Source organism: Macrobrachium nipponense, chromosome 27, assembly GCF_015104395.2.
Source record: "Macrobrachium nipponense isolate FS-2020 chromosome 27, ASM1510439v2, whole genome shotgun sequence".
Taxonomy (NCBI): Eukaryota; Metazoa; Arthropoda; class Malacostraca; order Decapoda; family Palaemonidae; genus Macrobrachium; species Macrobrachium nipponense.
The window spans coordinates 27476420-27500383 of record NC_087216.1 but is presented as its reverse complement, the minus strand read 5'-3'; the positions used below and the strand labels follow the sequence as shown (position 1 = coordinate 27500383).

Genomic DNA, 23964 nt, shown 5'->3' with positions numbered 1-23964 from the left:
TCAGGTGGATAACCTTACACCATTCTGGTATTTCTGATGTGCGTTTGACTGTTCTTCGGACGTCAGAATTCTTCATCTTTGGTATTAATTTGGATCTTAGGCTTTGTAGTGACAAGCTTATCCAAAGCGTGAAGAAATCGAGAAGAAAATGGTGTACTTTTTGGGCCATGTTTAACTGCCATGTCAAGTACAGTACTGTGTTGCTGCTGCTGCTGTTTCTGTGATGTCTTTACTGTCCAGAAGCACTGTATACCTCTAGGTTGTTGCATTGTTCATTCTTCTGTTGTTTCTAGGTCTGTCTCTCCTCGCTGGGGCACCCGAAAGTCTCGCTGACAAGGCATCTTCTGACCCAGCTACTGCCACAGCCATACGACGATGCGCCCTCAATACCACAGGCCTTGTAAGTATCGTCGTGTTCCAGTCCTTCAACAAAGGTACCCCTTTTTCTGCAGAAAGTTAGAAATATATTCACGTATTGATCCAGTGACAAAGGTACCCTTTTTCCTACAGAAAGTTTATTTTTTTGTTACGTGTGAGGAAATTAATTGGTGGTGAACAATGTAAACAACAGAACAATAGCAAATTTCCCAGAAGTTAAGTATTGGACGCTTAGACGCCTATCAAATAGCCATACTGTTTAAGACTCTGTTTTACCTAAATGCATCGCGTAGCTTTTTTTTCTTTACTGAAGTAGGACCAGTAGTTGTTGTTTGAGATTAAGATGGCCTTATGCCAGCACGGGCTCTTGCTCATAGAGCAGCCCGTACGGAGGACCGGTAGGAAAACAATGCCATTGATTTTATACCTTGTCACACTAGATTTTAAATCCTTTACGCCCTTTTTTGCAGTTGAACCCCGACCTGCTAACCCTCAACCGAACGGCTGTCTCTAACTCCTTGAGCGATGCCTTCATCACTCCAGAACTAGGCGCAGCAGTAGCGGCCGCAGTCGCGTCCTGTCCTGAACCCGTTGACTACAAGCTAACAGACTTCATACACTGTCTGAAGGTCGCCTGCATGAACAACGTTGCGGTGACGCCCTTCATGAACGAAGCCACCTCGCTTCTCACCGGAGCAGCCGCCCCGGCGACATCTGCTGCTGCTATTGTCGCTGCCAAGCAGCCGCCAGTTCCGAAGAGCCCTCCCACGGGTGCCACTTCAGGAGCTTTCCCATACGTTGGAGCTGCTGGTGCTGGTGCTGGTGGCGGTGCCTCTGGAGCGGGAGCCTTCCCTTACGCAGGGGCCTTTGGCGGAGCCTCCGGGGCTGGAGCTTTCCCTTTTGCTGGGGCTGCTGGTGGTGGTGCCTCTGGAGCTGGCTCCTTTCCATTTGCTGGAGCTTCTAGTGGCGGTGCTTCTGGAGCAGGAGCTTTTCCTTTTGCTGGAGCTTCTAGTGGCGGTGCCTCTGGTGCTGGGGCTTTCCCTTACGCAGGAGGAGCAGCTGGTGGCACTTCTGGGGCTGGGGCCTTCCCTTACGCTGGTGGTGCAGCTGGCTCGTTCCCCTCATCGTCTGGTGGGGCTTCTGCTCCCAAAACAACTTAGGTTAGGGTCTTATTGGATATATATGGTTGCATTTGCTAGTTAAAACTAATTTGTCAGTCAGTTTCTGGAGTCAGGTCATTTTCACTGAAGGAGTAACTGACCAAAAGGGACATTCTGCCAATCAGTGGATTAGTTAATGTTTATTTCATTAAATGGTTTTATAAAAAAAAATATTCCTAGTAGCAGGAGTTTTAAACTAGAGAAACAGTTACACAACTGTAAAGTTCTTTCTCCATTGGAATGATTGTTTTGGTTTTAAGTCATATAACTTTGTAAAAACATGTGTTTTGTATCTTAGTCATATATCTAACGATGGTGCCTTTAATTTGCTGATTTCCTAATAATCTGGGTCTATATTCACGTCAACTTGATAGCACAAATATAATTTTAGATAAGATTTTTTCAAAAAAATATAGACACATTGGATATTCACTTGTAAAATTACAGTCTTGCTGTACTATATGACCTATTAAATCTGTACATATTGAATGATACACCTTGATGTGAATACTTATTTTTATGCCCAAAACTAACGACTCTGTGACATTAAAGGTAATTCACAGCACTTTAGCATCACTCATGAGGCTTGAGTAACAAGTGACATTAGTTACCTCTAGAAATGGGTAACGTATATTTATACAAGGTTTGATTTTACTGTAAATGTGTCAATGTTGTTACATACCTGGCGATGCTCTTGATCTCCCCGACTTGAATAGATACAGTAAAATGCTGTTTGATTCTATTGAATAAGAAAACTGGAGCTTCCTTGCAAGCTCCAAGTCATATAGACACTAGAAGCCACAGATAACGTTTAAGGTTGCCAATACAAGAAGATAAAATATATGCATAATTCAGTGGTAATGTATTTACACATATAATGGTATAGGCATGGAAAAGAACAAGCATGAAAATGTTTCTGAGAGGGCAAGCAGTTGTCGATTTGGAGATGCTCGCCGGAGAATGACATAAAATTTAAATATGTACAATAAGAAAGGGGGGAATATAAGAGAAAATTAACAGAACGTTAAGGTAGAATATTTTGTGAAGGGACGATAAGAGACGTCTTGACGAGCAGGTATACAGAGGAAAGAATATCGCACAGGTTTAATATTATGGTGAACTCTATAACTAGAACATTAGGGAGATATAAAGAAATTTGAATGAAACTACAGAGAGAAATGGTAATATTGTCGATATATTAGCTGCTGCCAGTTTTACTAAATGTACTAGATATCACAAATAAAACAATACGTCGCGAAGACCTGAAATGGCCTACAGTGAAGTTAAACGTTGAAGCAGTAAGGAGGACAGTTAGAAAGCTGATAAATTGGAGGGCACCAAATGGATACCTGGTACAGATGGGTGTTATTGTAAACTGGAGAGTAATGAAAATGGTAACCTATTTGCACTTAAGATTAGATCTGACTGATCATGGAAGGATTGGGGATCAGGTGTGTCACAAAATCTACGAAAACGGGAAAGTATTGATAGCTCTGCAAAATGTCTGAAAGCGAAAAATGATCTGTGGAAGCTTAAAGTTAAAATAAGAAGATATGAGTTATTGCTGTTAGATACAAATGAAAGGATAAAGAGGGACCTCTTGCACATGAATTATATATATGACAGGCGGTAAGGTTGCATTGCAGGGTAACAAATATGGTGTTGCAATGACAGTGAATAAAATACCATTATTAGAAATATATAAGAATGTTTAAAATTGGTTTGTTCGATTGGGAAAAGTATGGAATAGTAGATGGTGAAAAGAAGGGCATAATTTCAATGGATTTTGATCATACACTAGATCTAAAAGTGTTGCATTGGTATTAAGAAGGCCAGTACACAACTGGTTAGCATCGTGAATATTTCTGTGTATTGAAGTATATGAAGCTACAAAAATGATACTGTACTACATGTGTAACTGACTGTTGTTATGGATTGATTGAAATAACATTTCGTAAAGTTTTGTCTCTTTCAGTTACAGTTTTCTGTTATTAGTTCAGATACTTTCGTGTAGATTTATCTTTCCTGCTTTTAATAATAATAGCAATGAACCAAATAAACAATTCGGGAATTATTAGAACGAATAAAAAAGATTAATATAATTTCCTGTATACGGCGTTCATCCCTATTTCGGCAGTTGAGACGTATGTGTTAATGACCAGTTTTAATTCTAAACTAAAGTAACTAGTTTATTCTATCTTCTTTAAGTGCCTTTGTTTAGAGAAATCCCATTTATAATAACGAACATGGAGAAAATGATGATTGTGCTCTAGAAGATGAATAATAGCAAGAAGAAGAAGCGGAGGGAGATAATTCCAGCTTCCAAAACAGCGCCTTTTCCAGCTTGCGAAGTGGCGAACAATCGCATATTTAGAACGTGTTCGAACGAAAGGTCGCCGATCCTTCAAGATGATCAGCTCCAAGGCTGATATTCTCCGAGAACTGGATAAGCTCCCGAATTCCAGTCTGCAAGATGTCAATTCCTTGCTCCATTCGCTTGTTCCGAGTAGGTTAAAGGTGGAGCGGTAGTTTAGGGTCGGTCTCGTAACCCTAACTTACCTTACCGTAACGAAGACTACCTAGCTATTTTACAGTTAATGGCGTCTTATTTTATTTATTTTGTCGTTACAGTTTTATTTTATTGATCAATTTTGATAAATTTCAATATTTCAATAGGGTTTAAGGAGCACTGGTCTGGGGTCGGTCTCGTAGCCGTAGCTACCTTACTGTGACGAAGATTATTTTATGGTTAATGACGTTTTAGCTATTTTATGCACTATTTTGTCGTTACAGTTTTATTTCATTGATCAATTTCTATCAATTTCAATATTCCATGTAGGTTAAAGGGGAAGCGGTAGTCTGGCGTTGGTCTCGTAGCCCTAACTACCCTACTCTAACGAAGAGTAATTTTACACTTTATGGCATATTAGGGTAGTACTTTGTGTATTTTTTTGTTACAGTTTTATTTTATTGATCAGATTCGAAAATTTTTATTCTGTTTGACTTGCCCTACTATGGGACGTAGTCCTATTAGTTAGGCTCTCTAAGTTAGGCTAGTATTTTTCCTCCTAAATTTTGATTACTAGCTAGCCTAACTAGACTAGGTATTTTACGGTGGATGGTGTTAGATTGGTATTTCTACAGAAGCAATCTGTGGTGGCCTAGACTATGGCAATTGACGTTTTCCTATGTTATTTTACTTACTGAACAAGAATTTAAAGTATAATATTTATTTGAACGACTGTAATTAACCCCCAGGGGCCTGTACTAAACACAGCGAAATACATTGGACGCCCCAATCCCTAGTGGATGTCGTATCCGCGGGTACGTTTCTTGCAGTCCGTGCGGAACTAGGTATTCTGTAGAATTAGGTACCCCGCAAGAAACGTAACCGCGGATACGACATCCACTTGGAATTGGGGCGTCCAATGTACTTCGCCGTGTTTAGTACTGGCCCCTGGGGGTTAATTACAGTCGTCCGAATAAATATTACTTAAAATTCTTGTTCAGGAGGTAAAACTGCATAGGAAAACCGCAACCACCATAGTCTGGGCCGCTGCGGATAGGTACCCTAGATCTACCTTTGATTTTAGCATTTTGGCCATTACATTTTTATTTTATTATGATCATTTCATCAATTTTTATACTTTATGATTTGCCCTACGATGGGATGTAGGCCTATTGGTTAGGCTATGCAAGTTAGGCTAGTGTTTTCGGCCTTAGTTTAGATTAACTAGCGCAGGTTAGGTTCTTAGCATGGTGATATTTTATGCTACAAGATACAATACATTTTAAGGTAGGATAGCCTATGTCTGTATTTAATTTAGTTAGGCCTAGCCTAACCTGTGATCATTATTCTGTATGCCTGTTTTACTGATAGGGTAAATGACCGAATAGCGACATACTGGCCAGCTCTAATGGAATGTGGCCACCTTCCCGATAGAGTACTTAAATATGCTGCCATGAGCATCAAGAGTTGTGGCCCACCCAGGCAGCACACCGAGACCTGTAGTTCCTCACGAAGTAAGTGTTTTCTCCTAAATTATGAAATAATGGCATAATTTAAGCTCTCTTTTGGGAAGTGGCTGCGTTCCGAGAGAGGTGGCTGCTATGTCGCCGCTTGATCATTTACTCTATGACTCTTAGCCAAGGTAAGGGCTAGATAGGTACAGTGTTCTATGTTAGGTTAGGATAGGATTTATCTCAGGAAATTCCAGGGTAGATCTAAGTAGTAGGTCTGCGTCAAGTATTTCTTTGGAAATTAACGTCTCCTATATATTTGGGTTGCTTATTAAGAATTTACTGCTATTTTTAGGGGGTTGACTGTAATTACCCTGTCATCTACTTAAGACCTTTATCCAGCAAATTAGGGAACCTGTTGGGAGTACGGGGTTTTGGGTAGGGGAGACCTCATGGATAGGGTGATTCACGCATGCATTGTTTTCATTCTACTACTTGGGGAACCCCTAGTGAAGGTGGGGTTCTGGTTTAAGATGTACTGTAGGTCTATGCGGGATTTTCCTCTTAATTTGACAACATTTGCATTTAATTGCAAATATTTGATAACATCACTGAGGATGCAAAAGAGAAAATTAATAAGGTGTTTACAATTGTTAAACAATTTACAGTTTATGGTATTGAAGCAACTAACCTAGTAAATATCTGTAGGATAGGTTTGTATCTGGGAATAAACTTTATTGAGTTGTATTCTCCATTCCAATTTTACTACATTCAACTGTATTGTCTCTTGGTTTTTAGAAATTGAAGCCAAGGAGATATCCTTGCTTGAGGTCATTGAGGCATTGGGTACGAGCTTAACAAACCCAAACCCTTCTCATCGTGGCGTAGGGACAAGACTGCTTGCTGATGTACTTCATACATTACCTCGAAATAAGCTCAACCATGAAGAAATAGTGTTCTTGACTGCATTCTTTGTTGATCGTTTCAAGGACCACCACTCTGTCACACCTCATGTTATTTATGCTATTATGGCCCTAGTAAGTATTCTTTGTTTGTTTAGAAGTTTGGTAGTATACATTTCAGTGTTTTTCGTCTTAGTTTTAAAAACTATTAAACAAGTAAAACAGTCATACTGTAGTATAGTATTGTTTCTTGATTATTACTGATATTACGCAGATGCCAGAGTAATCATGTTTATTTAATTTGATAATCCAACCATTATTACTTTCAGGCTGAGCAGGAGAATATTGGGAAAGATGAAATTGTTGCATTGCTCAAGGCATTATTCAGCGAAGTACACTGTCAGTCCCAAATAATGACAGATCGACGTAATATATTTACGTTCTTAAAATTCTGTATTCTGAATAAAATAGAAGGTACTTGCATACTGTATTGCATATATTTGCATTATGTTTTAGAAATATTTTTGTGTTTATTTTTGTGATTTAAGTAATTTTTATTTATTGAGGTTCCACCAAGCATACAACTCTAGGGTTCAGTAATGAGAAGAGATGAGTATATTTCAGTAGACGTAAATGGATCAGTTAGTATTTTTTCGTTTAAGTGGACAACTTTGCTTTACGTAATAATTAAATATTTTTTTAAATACATTTTCACACAGCAATTTTGCGACTAGCACTTCATTTTAATGGGTAGACACTGCTAGTTTTACTTTTGCAGTATAATGAACTCAGAATACTATGGGTGAATTTATAAATGTGTATTACTGGTCATTACTCATTTGGGATCTTCATGGAAAATATGCTGATTTTTGTCCAGTTTAGAACAGTATTCACCAGCATTTTCCATTATGCTGTTAATGCTGTAAGCTTGCACTTTCCTAACTTAATGTGTCAGAAAAGTTGTTTTACATGTTAGAACTTTAAAGATAGGCAGCTTGGCAAAGAAAGGAGTGATAAAAGAGTCTGAATGAAAACTTTTGATTTACATAACAATTTTCAGTGGATCTAATAAACTCTGAAGTTTAGATATTTGATTTGATAACATTTTAACCCTATACACTTACATATGCCATGAAGTATGTTATGTCAGGAAACACTGGTTAAAAAGTATGTCCAGATAGTAATGAAGTACTTTATTACAACAGATTTCTTAAGATTTTCTTTTTCTTCGGACAGCTGTTCAAGAAATGGGGACCGACTTTGTATTAGGTTTTGTAACTGCGATGGATGGAGAAAAAGATCCCAGAAATCTGGTTTTACTCTTTGCAGTAGTACCTGTGATTGTGAAATGTCTGCCTCTTGGCCCTTTCACTGAAGAATTATTTGAAGTTGTGGCTGCATATTTTCCAATAGACTTTGTCCCTGTATGTATTATTATATAAAATTTTATTCTCTTATTATTATATGTTTGTCTAATACTAGGTTTTATCACTTTTGAATATACTGTAATGTGATATTTCCAGATTACCTTTGTATAACTGATAATAAGAACTGATTTATGTACTGTATAAAGGCAAAAGTTATGAATTATTTAAAACATTTGTTAACAACCATGTTAACTAAGCTATTAAAATCAATTTAATTTGTTTTTGCAGCCTGCCGATGATCCTTTTGGGATTTCTGCAGAGGACCTTGTCCTTGGATTAAGACAAGCCCTGTCATCAACTCCTGCATTTGCTCCTTTCTGCATCCCTCTTATACAAGAAAAATTGGATTCAGACCTCTACTCTGCAAAGTTGGATGCCTTACACACATTGGTGAGTCATCTCTTAACAAGAGTCTGATTTCTGAGTTTTTCCCTGTAGGAGATGATTGCCTTTTTAAGAAAATTATGTTATGTTAATAATCAGTTATATGTTTGGCTGAGTTGTGGCAGTTTTGCATAATATAATTGCTTTAAAAAATAATTATTGATTTAATGGACACATTTCCCACATCAGTTTGTAAGGGTTTTTATTGTTTCATACTTATATTTTAATTAATCCTTTTAGGTGGCATGTTGTGATATTTACACTTCTGAAGATATAAGACCACATGTGTCTCCTCTCTGGGTCAGCATCAGGAGAGAAGTGGTCGAGAGAAGCAGCGATGAGGCTGAAAGTGCTGCCCTCTTAGCACTGACTTCCATGATGAAAGCCTTAGAAAGGGGTGCTGTGTCGCAAGCTTCTCGCGATGCAGCAACTTCACTAACAAATTCGGCTTTGATGGGTACGATGCATCTGCCAGTCCTCTTTTAGTTCTCCATCACATGTCCTTCATAAAGAATGTAGATTAACTCCAGCTTTATAGTGTGGCTCCCAGTATTGATTATTTCCACTTGTTTTATTATGTTGTCAAATGCGAAACTGATTTTATATCACTTCAGTTGCATTGATTTGAAATGTAGATATGCAAATATAACTATAGATTAGATGTTAAGGTGGTTTATTTAGAGGAGTATTGTTGCTTGTTGCACCGAAGATTTTAGCTCCATATTTTATTGTCTATATCTTTTTTCATCAACAGAGTGTTTAGGCCATTTGACGGCACCAGAACAGCGACTTATGTACCCCAGTGCCCATCTTCTCATAGCGCTGATAGCTTCAGGACCTGGCCCTACCAGATCAATTGCCGATAAGGTTGCGTATTTGTTTTTTTATTGTTTTGAAATATGGCTTGCATGATAGTAGTGATTATGTGTTCATACATCCTACGAAAGATTGTTTAACAAATGTCCTGTACCAGTAATGTAATAGGGACTTTTACTCCACAGTTCACCTCTGTTAATGGTGCTGAATATCAATTTGGACATCCTTGTTTTTAAATCACCCTCTTTCATTTGTGCTTCTTCCTCTTAGTTCTTATTAGTATTATGATTGTTTAGTAGTTGAACCAGACTGCTAAGTCAAATTACTTGGTCCTCATTGAATATGGTGTGTCATGTCACTAAGGCTTAGTTGTGTCCAGTTATGGTTCAGTTTTTTTTTTAATATATGTAGGCATTTACCTTATTTATATGTTTGTGTATCACATTTCTCACACAATTTTGTTTACATTCAAGCAATTTTGGCTGCAACTAGTGAGATTGGATAATTTGATACTTTTACAGTCTGCTGTTAGTATTTTTTTTATATGTCAAGCCAGGCTATTATAATTTTTTCATTGTTTCTGTGTACAATACAGTAGTTTCATACTGTACAGTACTTTGCTTTGGAGTTTAATGTCAGCACAGGTATCACATGTTACCCCATGTTTCAACCAGCCCAAGAAGAGCTGTTGTTAGGCTCAGAGGTATGGATAAACTAATCCTTTATAATAAATAAATAAACCCCATGTTTCAACTGTCTTTTATGACAGGTGAAATCATTCAGACCAAGCCATAAAGTCTTAGAGGCATGTGTCAGCGATGGTCTGATCCTCTGAAAAGGCATTCGTCAAGTAGTACTTTTGCTTTTGTGTAAAAACTTTTAGATGCTATTCCTGTATTTGCATCATAGCTTATCTAGCTTTTAATGATGCACAATAGTTTACAGAGCAACATGAAAAAAGCAATTCCAAATGCAAGTAGTATTTTTTTATTTTTGTTTCTATCATCTTTACATTTGCGCATTTCAGGTTTTGCCTCTTCTCGCCCAGCAGTTTCTCTCAAAAACAGAGGAATCAGCTCGGAAAAATACGATAGTGATTCTTGGCAGATTTATGGAAGAAACGTCAAAGTATTCAGAAATGACAGAAGGTAATTGAATGTAAATTTTAATTGGTTTTGCAAATTAAAAATGATGTAGATATGATATTCAGTGTTCTTCAGAGGTTATTAGTGGAAATACTGTACTTTTAACTTTACTGGTGTATAATGAACTTTGATGGGAGGCTTAATTTTGCTGTATTGACCATCTTTGTTCATGCTTATCGTATAATTTTGAAGGGTTTTAAGTGATGGTAAGAAATCAACAGGAAATACACTGATGGAAGGTAACTGTTAAGTCTTGAGAATCCTCTAACTTTATGGATAGATTAGAAAACAGTAGCTCTGTTTACTTACAGAGACAGGGGTCCTACCAAAATATGAGGACGTTTGTTGGGAAGCCTTCTCACAAGGACTGTTGTGTAGCTCTTCAGCTGTTCAGGAAGCAACAGTTACTGCCGTAAGAAGCGCCATGTCTGTTCTTAGTTCAGAACATCTCACACAAGCAGCTAACACAATGACATCTCTGCTGATTTCTGTTAATAATAAGCATTTGAGGTAAATATTTCAGTTGATTTACAATGAGCATTATTGTATTGGTAGTCACTGGTACTACACTTTAGTTAGTGTAAATGTAGTTTGTTTTTGCATTAGTAATACCATTGCAGTTTGTTTGTTTTCCCATTATCACTGAGTGACATCTTTAGACTTATAGGCCTCACCCAAAATATTAGTGTCTGAATTAGAAATGAAAATTTGAGCAAGAAAAAGTTGAATAAATTGGGTACCTTGTCTGTGGAGAGAACACATAAATAATAAAAGGCAGAAAGCAGTGTAGTTTGGGGTCGAAGGACTCCTCAGAGAACTTTTGGTACTGTTCACAGTTAGCTACTCAAGTGCACTGTGAGTGGGTATCCCCTTTTATAGGCTTTAAAAAAAAAGTCTGGGGATCCCTATGAAATTAAAGTAATGGGACTCATGGGTTCAAATTATAATATTGCAAAAGTAAGGTCAAGATGTTCATACAGTTCTTTTGAAATAATAGATATATATTTTACTAAGTTTTATATATCAGTATGTATACCATGAAGTATTAAAATGTCAAATTTTGTATTTTCCAGAGACAGCATAATTAATACCTTCAGTGCCATGTCTCAAGTGCAGCCAAAAATTGTCAGCGATCATATTTTCCCTCACCTGCTTCGGGAGATGGAACAAGGTACAAATTTAAACATTTCTGTAGTTCCTGGAATTGTTTTTTTTTATCAACATTCTTTAGAGAATTAATGATGATATCAGTATTAGTGTTATCAAAGGTTATTGATAATCTCCTCTATATATTCTTCACATCCTTACTTATGTGTTTATTATATTGATATGGAGTTTCAAAGAATACAGATTTTCAGGCCAAATTTTCACTGGTTCATTCATAAAATGATTTAGATTCAATTTTATTGTATTTATCAGTTTAATGAAAATTTATGTAGCTTTCGACTGGAGGTATTCAAGGGGTAGCTACAACAGTGACATGAGTTTAATTTTATTTTGGAGTCTTTGGAGTATTCATATTTAGAATACCAAGCTGAAAAACTTCTAGAACTGTTGCTATTCTCATTCTCTCTGTTTTCTTTTTCATCACAGAAGAGATGAAACTGGAGAAATTGAAATTAAGAGATCAATATAGGATTGAAACAGGTTATATTTTGAGAGTATTCATATTAAGGAGAATGACAATGAATGGGGAATGTCACAAGGTGGAACACATTAAAGATATTGGAATGTTTTATGATACTTAGTTGTGGCAAGGTTGATTTATTGTCTTTAAAAAGTAAATTTTATTTTTTAATATTTACTTATCTTTAATAGTAATTCCTCTGCTCGTATTTTGGTATGAATAACCAAATAGTTTTAGTGCCAGAACATTAGACCAAACATTGATATATCAAATCAAATCAAAGATTAAAATGTATTCCATGTTTAATAATGTGTTTTACCTATATGTAGATAACTCGAGAAATTGTGGAGTCACTGACGGTCAGATCCTGGATACTCTTGCAATTCTTACCTCTGGTAAACTTCTCTTGGTGAAAGTCCTGCCTGTCCTCTGGAAACGTGCTGAGGAAACAATGGTTTCCTCCCCTGAGTGTTCATGTCTACACTTTTCCTGCATCCAAAAGGTAAGTGTCACATCTCTTTATGCTGCAAACGATGCACTTTATGTGTTAATGCAAATTGCAGATTCTTATATGTTCTAAACTTTTAAAGTCAAGTCTAAACAGATATGCTTAGGGGTTAATTGCTAATTAAGAAGGAGTAAAGTAGTCAGATTATGAATAAGACTATCTTTTTGCAACAGTAGGCCCAGTTCCATTGTAGTATTGACTCAAAAAGTATTTATTCCTTGTATTGTAGTACTAGCTGCTGCCTTAATTATTGGTAATGATTATTGTTCCTACTTTAAACAAAAATACTAATAGCACCTCATAATTAGAACTGTTATAATCAGACTAAACAGCTTATTGTATTGATAATGACATTGCAAAACCTTTCCTTTATTACAATGCTTTAAGCCTCTCTTTCTTTTGTTACAAGTAGAGGAAAAAAGTGAACTTTGCCATTTTGCCTGTTGTAGCATTTGACTTTAATGGTATTTGTAGTAATTTTCATTAATGAAAGAATGGTTGAGCATCTTATAATTGTTGGCAATGAACTGATTTTTTTTATTTTAGAAAGGAATTATACTTCTTTTGAGATTGCATTTTCTTTCTAGATATTGAAAAACACAGTTCAAGATGATGATTGTCAGAAATATGTCGTAGAGGAATGGAAGGGAATTTTCAATATTGTCGGCATGTCTGTTCGTGTCATTGTTTCTGAGGAAATTAAATCTCCTGTGCTTATCCTGAAGTGCCTTTCAGCAATTGTAAGGGTGTTGGTTACCCACATGAAGTAAGTATGAAGACTATGATGTGTGAGAGGATTGTAAGAATTAAGGCACCTCCTTTTGTTCCTGAATTATTAGTTAACATATTTTGCACTGTGAAAGCTAAAATCTAAAGATAGTAACAGTAATCTGGAAAAATATTAACAAATTTTGTAATATATTTTGCTCTGTGCAAGCTAAAATCTAATAATTGTAACAGTAATCTGAAGAAATATTAAAAAATGTGTACATCTTTGCCCTCTGCAAGCTAAAATCTAACTATTGTAATAGTAATCTGAAAAAAAATTAACTAATTTTGGTAATATCAGTCCCATTAAAATCTATTGTACCTATGTAAGTGAATAGTTTTTCAGTTTTTTGTTTAGCTAGACTGTAGTAGATGTTGTTGATCTTGAATATGTATTTGTTTCTCCCTTTTTTTAACAATAATTGTAGTGGGTATACACATATATTTAAAGTTTTTATTCTGTGAAAGATAAATGCAGTACCTTCTCAACAAGTTGGCTACGAGTGGCAGCTCAAACTCATTGCTTTATAGGTTTTTATTGGCTCAGAAAAAGTTACTCATAGCTCTCAGTCTGTGCATTTTCTGTAACAAAATTGCTGGTATACAGCACTTATTTTTGAAAACTGATGGTAGGAGCAAAAATTAACCTTGTTTTGTAATCCATTGTACAGTCCACAAGGTAAACAGTTTCTGTATTTATTTTCTTTTCAGAGATACTAAACCATTAGTAGAATCAATGATCCAACTTATTTTGCATAGTGGAGAAGAAGAATTGAGTGATCTAAGCAGAGAATTGTTATCAGCACACCAAGATATCTCTGATCTTATGGCCCAGTTTACGACAAACTCTAGAGCCATGCTTTTGGTTGGTAACGGTCACAAAAGTTGTTTTTTGTAAATACATATACTTTGTTATGGTATGATATATATTGAGGAGAGCTAACTAACTTTTACAAGATAACCAACTTTTTGTTATATTTGGCAAACAATATGGCTTGTTAGTAGCATCATTGTATTACTATAATGATTCAATTTGGTAGTAATGTTCCTGTCAAGAACTACAGTTTAGGCAGTTGGACAGAATGGGGTTATAAATGTACTTATACAGTGCAATAAACAAATGTAATGAATTTCTACTCTTACTGTCATTTCGAATCAACTTTACAGGTTTACTTATATGAAGGAGTAATGCTTGGTATGCCCAGAAGCTTTGAGGCCAGTGGCCTTGACAGGTTTTTGGAAAAGTTACGAGAGCAGAGCATGAACAGCTGTTCGCCAGAAGTTCAGGAAACGTCTGCAGTTCTTCTTGCATCAATACTCAACAAAATACCTATGGGTAAGACATCTATGAAATTGAGGAGTCTCTTATTTCATATTTTTCCAAAACTTTTTAAAGAAAATTGATTGAGTCGCATATTCTGATAATTCAGTGTAACTGTTGAGGTCCTTATGCTCAGGTATAAGCATTTTACACTGAGATAAAAGTCAGCAAAGTTCCCGAAAGAGGCCTGATGGTAGGTGAAACTGTTGGGACAAATTAAGAACTCTATTTCTGTTTTCCCCTAGTTTCTCTGTTTTCATTGTGGAGTACATTGAGAGATATAAGTATATAAAGCATTAACTTGCCGTAAAAATTTTGTTTTAAGTTCTGTTTTGCTAAGTTCACAAGCCCTGTCATTTCAACACAGGGTCCAGCTTCAACCATATTATCTCGACAAGCAGCGAAAAGTTGAGTGGGGCTTTGGAAACAACGAACCCAACAGACAAACGAGAAGCTGCTCTTCAGACGCTAACGTGGATATGCAAAGCACTTGTTGTGAGGGGGGCCCAAGAGGAAAAAGTGTGGACTGAAAAGGTGTGGTAATTGAAGAGTAGCAGTGTTATTTTGCATCCCTCGCAGTAATATGTATGATGAGAAATAAGTACGTATTTTATTTCAAAATTTCAATCCCCCAAGTTCTCACCCCTGTAAACATATTTACTCAATGTGTTATACCTTTAAAACCTTTTTCTTCTCAATATCCCATTCTCACTGAGTGACCTCATATGTCCCAGTGCTTAGCCTTTGGGTTAAATTTTATATTCTGGTCCATTCGAAAGTGCTCACTGCTGAGAACTCGTTGCCTTATTGGTGTATTTTGAACTGAAAAGGTAAGGCCTATAGCCCTCCCCCTCAAGTCATCAATGCATTTGTTATCATAATATGTATGTATATAGTATGCTATTACATTTTGTAGGCTAACCCGTAAGAACAGCCTATACTTCTACAAGTATTAGCAATGCTCATAAATACCTGATCACTTTTTTTTAAATTATGATATCTCTTAAAGAAATGAAGTACGTATGTTTCCAAATTAGCCTGTCAACTACAAATGCCAATCTTGGGAACACTTATCTATTGCAGGCAATTATAAGCAGGTAGGAAGCTGAATACTTCAGATGATAGTTGTTCAGTGTGTTGCACTGCAGTAGCCTCTCTCATTCATTTTTTCTAAGGTTCTCATACTTGTAGCCTAATTTATTGTATTATTACTCCGCAGAAAATAGAAAGTAACCTGACTTCAGGCACCAATTAAAGTTCCATCAACAAATAAAACGCATGTAAAACTATGGATTTGATGTTGTGAAATATTGTACATGTTTTAAGAATTTCATATTTTATGCTTGATTTTCATGATCTTTGTATTTCTGATATTTCACAGATGCTGAGTTTACTATGTGATCCATCCATTGGTCAGAAAGCAGCTCAGGGTTTTGAGATTATTTTGAAAGAACATGAGTATGCTTTTCAGCCCGAAACTTTTAGTAATATTAGGTAATATGTATTTTGGATTGTTGTACAAATTATGTATATAAAGCAAGTACAAAAATGAAAGAAAGCACATTTTGCTGTAGAGATAAGGTTTAAGTACAAGAGAAAATAAGGAAAACTAAGGAAAGCTTATATTTAAGATAAATTTGTACAAAAAACAGTTAGCAATAGAAATTATGATAGGACATATAAAGACAATCTAATTTATACAGCATTGCACTTTGTGTGTTTGTGTAGATACAAAAGCATAAAGTTACACCTTTATTGTACTTTTACCTTTTGAATATATTCTTGGATGAGTGACAGGCTTTGGTCTGTGTTTTTTAATGTAATTTTAACAGTTTTATTGTGAGTGTTTAAAAAAATCATGACCTACTACACAGTGTCAATTAAAACAGCTTAAAGATGAATGCACACATTACGTGGGAGTAATGACATTTTCTTTTAATCTTTGCAAAATATTTAATTGTTTTATGCTGTTTACATGTGAAGCATAATTTCTTGTGGTAATTCTCCTGATGTAAGTGTTATGTTGGATTTCAACAGATTGCTCTTCAAACAACGATACTTTGAAAATGTAGTTGGACCACTTGTGGATACGTTTGATAACACTGCAGGCAACACAAAGGAGAATGCGTTATTGGCTGTTTCATCTATATTACCTCATTTACCTACTTTGGTTCTCAATGCACACATTAAAAAGGTAATATGGATTTTGATTATGGTTCTTACATTACAAAGCTTTTTCAACATTTTTCAAAGGGGTAGTTTCATGTTGCATATGCATATATTATATGCTCCCTGCCCTTACAGGTGAATGTTCGTCATTCAAATATAATTTAAAGTTTGTATGAGCATTTCTGGTACATGTTTGGCATATTATTCAGTATATTTGAATCTGTACTGTATATGAATGTTTAGTAGTTTTAGCAGTTTCAGTTGTAATTGTATGCTTTAGAGATTTACCTTTATGTATATGGGTATTTATAAGACATTGTTCTCAAAATCTTTCTTTTTTGTCAGCTGTTACCAGTTTTACTTCAAGGAGTTACATCTGATAAGCTGGCTGTCAAGGAAACGACATTGTCGACACTGGCGACTCTCTTGAAACAAACGGCTGTTCATGCTACGCCACACATTTCCACGCTTATTCCTAATCTCCTTAGTATAACTTCAAATCAGCCTATGGTAAGGATTAAACACATTATTCTATCAATATTGTATCAAGCAGTATTTTTTGGTATTTTGTCAAAACTAAGTTATACGTGTATGTAATCTCCTCTTTGCCATTTATAAGTACAAAGAGGCTAAATATCTTAATTTCATAATATTTTTGAGAAGTAAAAAGTAACTCAAGTTTAGTAAACAACTTAATTTTTACTCCTACAAATCCTTTTTAACAATGAATGTAGAAAAAATATTACGAAACATTGTAAGCTGTATCTTGCAGTACTTCGTTTTGCTTGTAACCAAAATTTTTTTTGTAGGGTATCCGCATGAAAGCCCTTGAGTGTCTGGAGGCCTTGGCGTCACTACCAGTCCCCGTTCTCAGGCCATACAAAGAAAAAGTAAGGTTTATTTCAGAAAATTTGTAGCATCTTGATTACAATGGAAATGTAGAATTTATTGAGTCAGTGATCTTCATAGTTCCTATGTGTACATAAAAGATTGTTATATATTAATTTGTACTAATGTTTATGCATGATTTAATTGAGAATAGAGCAGCTACAGTACTGCAAAATATTGACAAGTTTATTCTTCTTATATTGTCTTTGTTTGGCTCCTTTTTAGTCTAATTTGATCATTGACTGTTAGTGTTTGCAAAATAGTATGGCAGAGTCAAAAGATTATGTAGAGTTTAGTAATATCAGTGAATAATTGAATGTGGACTGCATGAAAACTTTTATGCGGTATTGTATCTTTATGCCATTGGTATACGTATCTTGATATATTTTGTTTCAGCGTTACTGTGGACAGTATGATTTACTAACTAGAATGTAACTGATGCACAAATTAATTTTTATCTTAACATTGGATTACTCTTACTAAAAGAATAGCTTCAAAAATATGTACAAAACTTTTAATGCTTGCTTAAAATAATTTTATTTTTAGGTTATCAGCGAACTACGGCCAGTCTTGAATGACAAAAAGAGGGTTGTCCGACAATCAGCTGTCAGTGCCCGATCCAGTTGGTTACTTGTCGGGGCCCCGGGAAAATCATAGCTTTTATTTCTTTTATCTCATGTAAATTAGTGTTAATTCGTCAGTGAAGATGCTTTTAAGAGGACTAGCAAGGTGCTGTAAATATCTTGTACATTATTTTGTTTTCCTACAGATTACAAATTTTATTTTTATTGCTGGCAATCTCCTTGGTCAAAGGCAGTTGACTGCATGTTTAATTGCTGTATTAATAAATGATCTTGTAATTGAGTTGCAAGAGAAGCATCTAGTTTATATGTCTTACTAGCTTTTAGCTATTTTATACTCGGGACATTATCGGATGTGTATAGTAATGATCTTCACCTGACCTTCAATTACTTGTTGTCATCTTAAGCTATCACTGCACTGCCTTTGCTTAAAGGTCGAAGTTTTTATTTGTTTTGGTTTTTGATTTTGTAATTGTTTGTTCAAAGGTACTTTGTTACTAGATGTATAAATGAATATTATTACTCTCTAGCTGGATTACACCTGATAATGTTAACTGATGGTGTTGGCTGATAAATGAATAGTTTGGCTCTACTTTTTGTCAGACATTACTCTTTTACATCTATGTGCTCTCTTTGATTATTTCAGTTAGCATGGATGTTGTTGTACATATAGCGTACAGAGTTGTGAACCTTAATCCACCTTAAATCTAAAATGTCAAGGAACTTTTTATGGTCCCTCCAGTGAAACAAGGTTATACTAAGCCGAATCCAAGTAGAGATAACAGATGGTATCCAAGTTCGCCCATGAAATATGAAATTGGGGACCAATTACCCTCCCCTAATTTACTGCAAGGCAATAGGAAAGTTTGTAATGTGTAGGAATACAAACAGTGTTTTTTAAAGATTGATGTTTGATACATGCAAAAATTGTACTTGTAAGTTAACAGCATTGTATTTACAGATACAATAACAATAAGCATAACAGGGAGTGAGATTAGGAGAACCTCATACTTTATGATGTTTTACCTATTGTTTATTCACTGCTTTGCCTTGTTATAACTGCATTTCAACACATGGCATATTGCTTTTGACCAAGCATAAAGGCCAAAGTAAAATTACATCAGTTTGTATCTGTGAACTATTTTTTATAAAATTGCTTTGACTATGGAAACTAACAAGGCAAATAATAAGTGGGGCTTTACCATAAAGAAACAACAGACTTTTTTCTTAAAGACAGAGTATAAATGAATTAACTATTGAGATTTTTCTGGTGTCACAATAATGGCAGAGGATAAGGAGCAGACACTGAGGAGGCAATCTGGAATTTACTGGTATCCCTAGAACTAACTGGAAAACTTAGTTGCCTGATGGTGCTACCTGTCAAACAAGGAGAAGCTCAATGGAATATTGGCCACAAAATTTATAAATGAAATTGACAGCAAGTAAACGTTTCAACATAAAGGAAGAGCATACTATTGAGGTAGAAGAAATGAATAATGATAATAACTCTGTTGAGGTGGTTATATTTGATAGGAATTGTCATGAGAGTATTAAACTTACTGAATTATGTAGAATTCCAGTAAGATATAATTTGCAGGTAACAGCTGACAGATTCATTGTGAACCAATAAGGATCAAGTGTAAATTTGGATGATGGTGAGTAGGTGAAAATAAAGAAATATGAAAGGTTTTAGCCATTATAGACTTTTGGGTTGAAGTTCCTTGAATGCTTTAGAAATATCAAGATCAGTGATAGAGTATTCTTCAAAAAACCCTAAAAGAGAATGGCCAAACTTTCTTACAGTAAGAAACATCTTCAGTCAATGTTACATTCCTGAAGCCGTACTGACGATTCCGGGGATGGAAAGTTGGATTTAATTTTAAAATAAATTAGCAACAGTTGAAGTCATAGCAATATTTTGTCTACTTTGGAATGGGTTACACTTACAATGTTTCAAAGTGAGAGGCATATATGCAAGAATTGAAATTGTGTGATAAAGAACAGTGTATAGCAATTTGTCAGCAAATATTTTAATGGAATTGTGCAGATTTACATTTGGAATCATTTTATATTTTTATTTTAGTGATATTTCTTTTTGATAAACAGTGACACAGTATGAGGAATTTGGAGCCATCCTTTGTTCATTTCTGCTGTGTATATTATCTTAAAGCAAAGACATCTATTTTGCTAATGGTTCTGTGGTCCTGTAACTCAGTGACATCAAGTGAATTGGCTGGGAATACCACATACAGGAGGCTTGTGTAGTTCACTGTAGATGGCACATAGGGTTCTTTGTAGCATTCCTTCAGCCTCCAGCTGTGTTGCTCTGTCTTTCACTGTGCATCCAATCGTGACGGTCTCTTCGTATTTAGCTGTCAGCTTCTGTATTATTTGTAATTTTCGCATCACCTCCTAAGAACAAATCATATGGGCAAATACAATGAATTTATGAATATGGCTGGGTGGTCTTGTTGATTTTAATTAGATTTATCTAAGTTAATTAAAAATTTAGGCAGGAGAAGACTTAGTAATGCATTACTAGTCACACAGGAGCTCATCGTGAATTAGGATAATACATCTGCAAAACTGTCTTAGCTTATTCAAGGCATTGTTTTATATTTTGGTAATAAACTGACAAAACTGGTTTACAATGTTTTTGTTAGTTTCACCCAGTATTGTTTTTCTTATCTCAAAGAAATGTTTACTGGTCTGGTTGAATTTCCTAATAATGGCTGATGATAAAAGAAATGTTGAGTATAGTTTTTAATAGGAAAACTGATGTTGTGCATCAGAGAAATCATATCTTCTGATTAGTGTTGATGTCAAGTACTACAGTGTACTGGTTCTCTGGAAGTTATATGCATAAACACCATTTGTTAGTTGCCTTATCATGGAAATTTTGCAACCAGGGTGTGCAATAGCACAATATTAGTTGATTTGATTGACGATTCACAGTTACAGCCAATTGTCAATCACAGATGCAGATTTCAGAGTCAACCACTCGAGTCATTAACCATGAAAGAAGTAAAACTCTACTGCAATCGAAGGTTTATCCAGTCAGTCACTATATGTATCGGGCTTCACAAATCTGCTGATATTGTGAAGAAATAATTAGGTTAAAGGTCAACCACTTATATTATCTTAACTTGTCCTTGGTATTTACTACCTTTATAAATTTTCTCTACTCAATTATTTAAAACTTACATTTCTTGAAGGCTGCTAAGATGGAGGAATGGAATCCAAGATTTGGCATAGTGTAGGGGAGGAAAAAAGCTGGATGAGTATATATAAAGAAGCTGGGAAAGAGCCAAAGCATGTAAGATATAACAATAGAAAAAATGTGTTGAAATGAAACAATAACTGAGGCAATACTTAATTGTCCATTAAATAAAAATGGACTAGATAGCGTTAAGACTACAGGAATAACTTTGCCATTTGGTTTGAGTACCCAGGGAACCAAGTCAACGTAGAGTTGACTTGAGTTTACTGAACCATTATAACAAAGGGGAAGAACCAGAGTAAGGTAATCGAATATTACATCATTTTACAAAGAAACTGATGGTACATTATAATGTAAGAAGCATAGAGGACTTAAATTGTTGAAGCATACTATAAAAGTATTAAGAATGGTTTGGAGGAAATGCAATACTGAACCGAAGCAAGGGTCAGGGATAAAGGGTATTGAACATCATGACTGATAATCCAAGAAAGATGTTGGTAACTTGTAGGAGAATCAGAAGTTTGATATGACATCTTGGAAAGGTCATACAAAGGTGCTGGAACGATCTGGGTAACTGAAAAAAGAAAGAACAAGAGCTTTTGAGTTGTAGAGGAGGTCTTGAACGATTGGTCTACATAGACTGTTCTTGACAAGATGGGAAGTTAGGAATCATGCAACAAGGTAAAGAGAGAGATCTGGAATAAATGGATTCTCTAGACAAATTTTAGAGTTGAGAGGCTAAGCCTTTGTCTAAAAATAGCAAAGTGGCCAAGGAGAGATGCACAATATGAACAGGGAACTGATAGAAATATGGTAGAATAAAAGAAGTCTAAGCATCAGCCAGCAAGGTGAAGGAAGAGGCATTGAATAGAATATCTATACCAAACAAAGTTTAAGAGTTGAGAGACTAAACCTATGTCTAATATAGGAAAGTTGGGCAAGGAATGATGCGCAATACCAAAAGGTAATTGACAAAACTCACAGAGAAAGAGAGAGAGATAGATAAAAGGAAAAGTATATAAGTCAAAAAGTTCAAGAATACGATGCAAGCAGAGGACGAATTTTGCAGCATGAAAATCCAGATAAACGTCTAGTTTTCACTTTAACTTTGTGAACTATATGCCAGTAGCCTTTCGTGAACTAGTTCCTTGCCCGTTTCATTAATACCTGCAATTATCTCCACAAGCACAGACACACACGTACACGCAATCTCATATACATAGCATAGCCTTGAATGATAATAATTAAACAGACAGATAGAAAACGGAGGTAATGTATCGGTAACTCGTCCATTTTAGCCCGACTTGCGTGCAGGATAATCCCACGTTATTTTCGACAAAGAGGCTTATCTGGCGAACTTTCCCCCTTGCTTTGAGTTTAATACTCAAGGATTTTATCGATTTTTTTTGTGTTTGATGTCTTGTATTGGGTTTTATGTTTATATCAAGGAATGCTTGAGCACAGTGTGAATCTGATCAATGTTTTAACGAATACGGAATACAGATAGATAGTAGCTACTATTAGAAGACGAGCGTAATTTATCATAAAACTGGTTTTACTCCCAGAACAAAAGTAGATTTAAAGTAATCAAAACTTTTATTTCAGTATTCTTTATTGTTTGTTGTAATTTCTTTTAGGTACAAGGTAGTTATGACTGAAAAATAATGGAAATAATGCAATTTGACTTCCTGTTTCTTCCGTTAGGTGGCACCACGGTTTAGGCACTTCTTCGTCCAGTTTCCTGTGCAACTCAACTAGTGAACCCCCCTCAGCCCCATCCCCCTATCAAAGGTCCGTTACATTTTTGTATATGGTCAAAGGTTGGCCAATGGTATTCAGGGTCAGTTATATTTCTGTAGCAAAGGTCAAAGGTCGTATTTGAGCGTCCTAACTGTGTAGGGTTGGCATTGTGGCTCGAGTTGTCAATAGATGTCTGTCGTAGTTTTTATCTAATTATTTATTTATTGTAGTTAACTGGTGAAACCTTAATTACTAATTTAAAATAGTAATGTATAATAGCTTATTATACTTTTGTCTTCACAAGTAGGCCTATAGTTCGACAGATCTAAACTGATAGATTGTTTTCGTCTTTGGGTAAAAACCCTGTGCCACATTCACCAGTATCCAGTTTTAAATACCTTACTTTATAACACATGAATCAATAAATCGGTAGTTTAAAGTTTTAGCATGTTTTGCTGGACTTAAGCGTTCACATATTGTGATAATAATTTTATTTGTAAATAAAATGAGAAATCACATTTATAAACGTGAGAGTGTTTAAAAAACGTTGCCACTTTTCCTGTTACCTTTGACAGGCGCAAAATTAATTTATTGCTACAGAAAGCACGCTGTGAAACAGGCAAACGCAGTTAAGCATTCCGAAAACTTGCAAACAGGCGATGCTGCAAGGATAGATGTTATTAAAGTTAGATCACTGACGACGAAGATTCTTCGTAATGTACATTTTGTATAGAATCATATTATTACAATTCTTGCGATAATTATTGTAAATAATTTTTTTTCTCCCAGTGATGAGTTTATGTGCAACAACCTTATAAAAAGTAAAAATTGTTACACGCATTAGACCGTGAGTGAAAAAGGAAATGAAATTCAAGTAAATCATAACTTGATGAATTAGAATGAGGGGGAACCTAAAATGAAGAGCAATGAAATCCAAAATATTACAAACTTGTTCAGGAAATGGATAGTA

General features: G+C 35.4%; 4 protein-coding genes across 8 annotated transcripts in view; all 4 read left to right on the top strand.

The window, feature by feature from the left end:
* The window catches only part of LOC135200974 (uncharacterized PE-PGRS family protein PE_PGRS10-like), a 57861-nt gene extending 55823 nt beyond the window's left edge, over positions 1–2038 (top strand). For all 3 annotated transcript variants that reach the window (XM_064229757.1, XM_064229758.1, XM_064229756.1), the window contains exons 4-5: positions 294–400; positions 849–2038. In XM_064229757.1, the coding sequence (XP_064085827.1) occupies positions 294–400; positions 849–1538 (797 nt within the window). In that variant the 3' untranslated portion in view covers positions 1539–2038. The remainder of the gene's footprint in view (positions 1–293; positions 401–848) is intronic.
* Positions 2039–3848: 1810 nt separating this feature from the next.
* Positions 3849–20679, top strand: LOC135200973 (MMS19 nucleotide excision repair protein homolog). Of its 2 annotated transcripts, none has more exons than XM_064229755.1 (20): positions 3849–4044; positions 6297–6535; positions 6730–6874; positions 7637–7824; positions 8056–8217; positions 8452–8668; positions 8966–9078; positions 10055–10175; positions 10484–10682; positions 11246–11343; positions 12129–12301; positions 12895–13073; positions 13787–13940; positions 14243–14411; positions 14764–14930; positions 15778–15890; positions 16434–16590; positions 16911–17075; positions 17375–17455; positions 18000–20679. In XM_064229755.1, the coding sequence occupies exons 1-20, from the start codon at positions 3948–3950 to the stop codon at positions 18108–18110; spliced, it is 3048 nt and encodes a 1015-aa protein (XP_064085825.1). In that variant the 5' UTR covers positions 3849–3947; the 3' UTR covers positions 18111–20679. The 2 variants fall into 2 exon arrangements, with proteins under 2 accessions (XP_064085825.1, XP_064085824.1); XM_064229754.1 differs by lacking the exon at positions 3849–4044 and adding an exon at positions 5458–5561.
* A 1522-nt stretch (positions 20680–22201) lies between these two features.
* The window catches only part of LOC135200641 (proline-, glutamic acid- and leucine-rich protein 1-like), a 34682-nt gene continuing 32919 nt past the window's right edge, over positions 22202–23964 (top strand). Inside the window, exons 1-2 of the mRNA XM_064229249.1 lie at positions 22202–22218; positions 22959–23094. Of these exons, the coding sequence (XP_064085319.1) occupies positions 22202–22218; positions 22959–23094 (153 nt within the window). The remainder of the gene's footprint in view (positions 22219–22958; positions 23095–23964) is intronic.
* LOC135200971 (uncharacterized) overlaps positions 22957–23964 on the top strand; it is a 113595-nt gene continuing 112587 nt past the window's right edge. For both annotated transcript variants that reach the window (XM_064229751.1, XM_064229750.1), the window contains exon 1: positions 22957–23045. The gene's annotated coding sequence lies outside the window, so the exon portion shown is untranslated. The remainder of the gene's footprint in view (positions 23046–23964) is intronic.

Bases quoted from the DNA above. Each gene is read 5' to 3' on its own strand.
- LOC135200973 (XM_064229755.1), top strand. From the start codon at position 3,948: ATGATCAGCTCCAAGGCTGATATTCTCCGAGAACTGGATAAGCTCCCG. The intron at 11,344-12,128 runs GTACAAATTTAA...ACCTATATGTAG, and splicing joins GCTTCGGGAGATGGAACAAG to ATAACTCGAGAAATTGTGGA. The intron at 14,931-15,777 runs GTGTGGTAATTG...GATATTTCACAG, and splicing joins AAAAAGTGTGGACTGAAAAG to ATGCTGAGTTTACTATGTGA.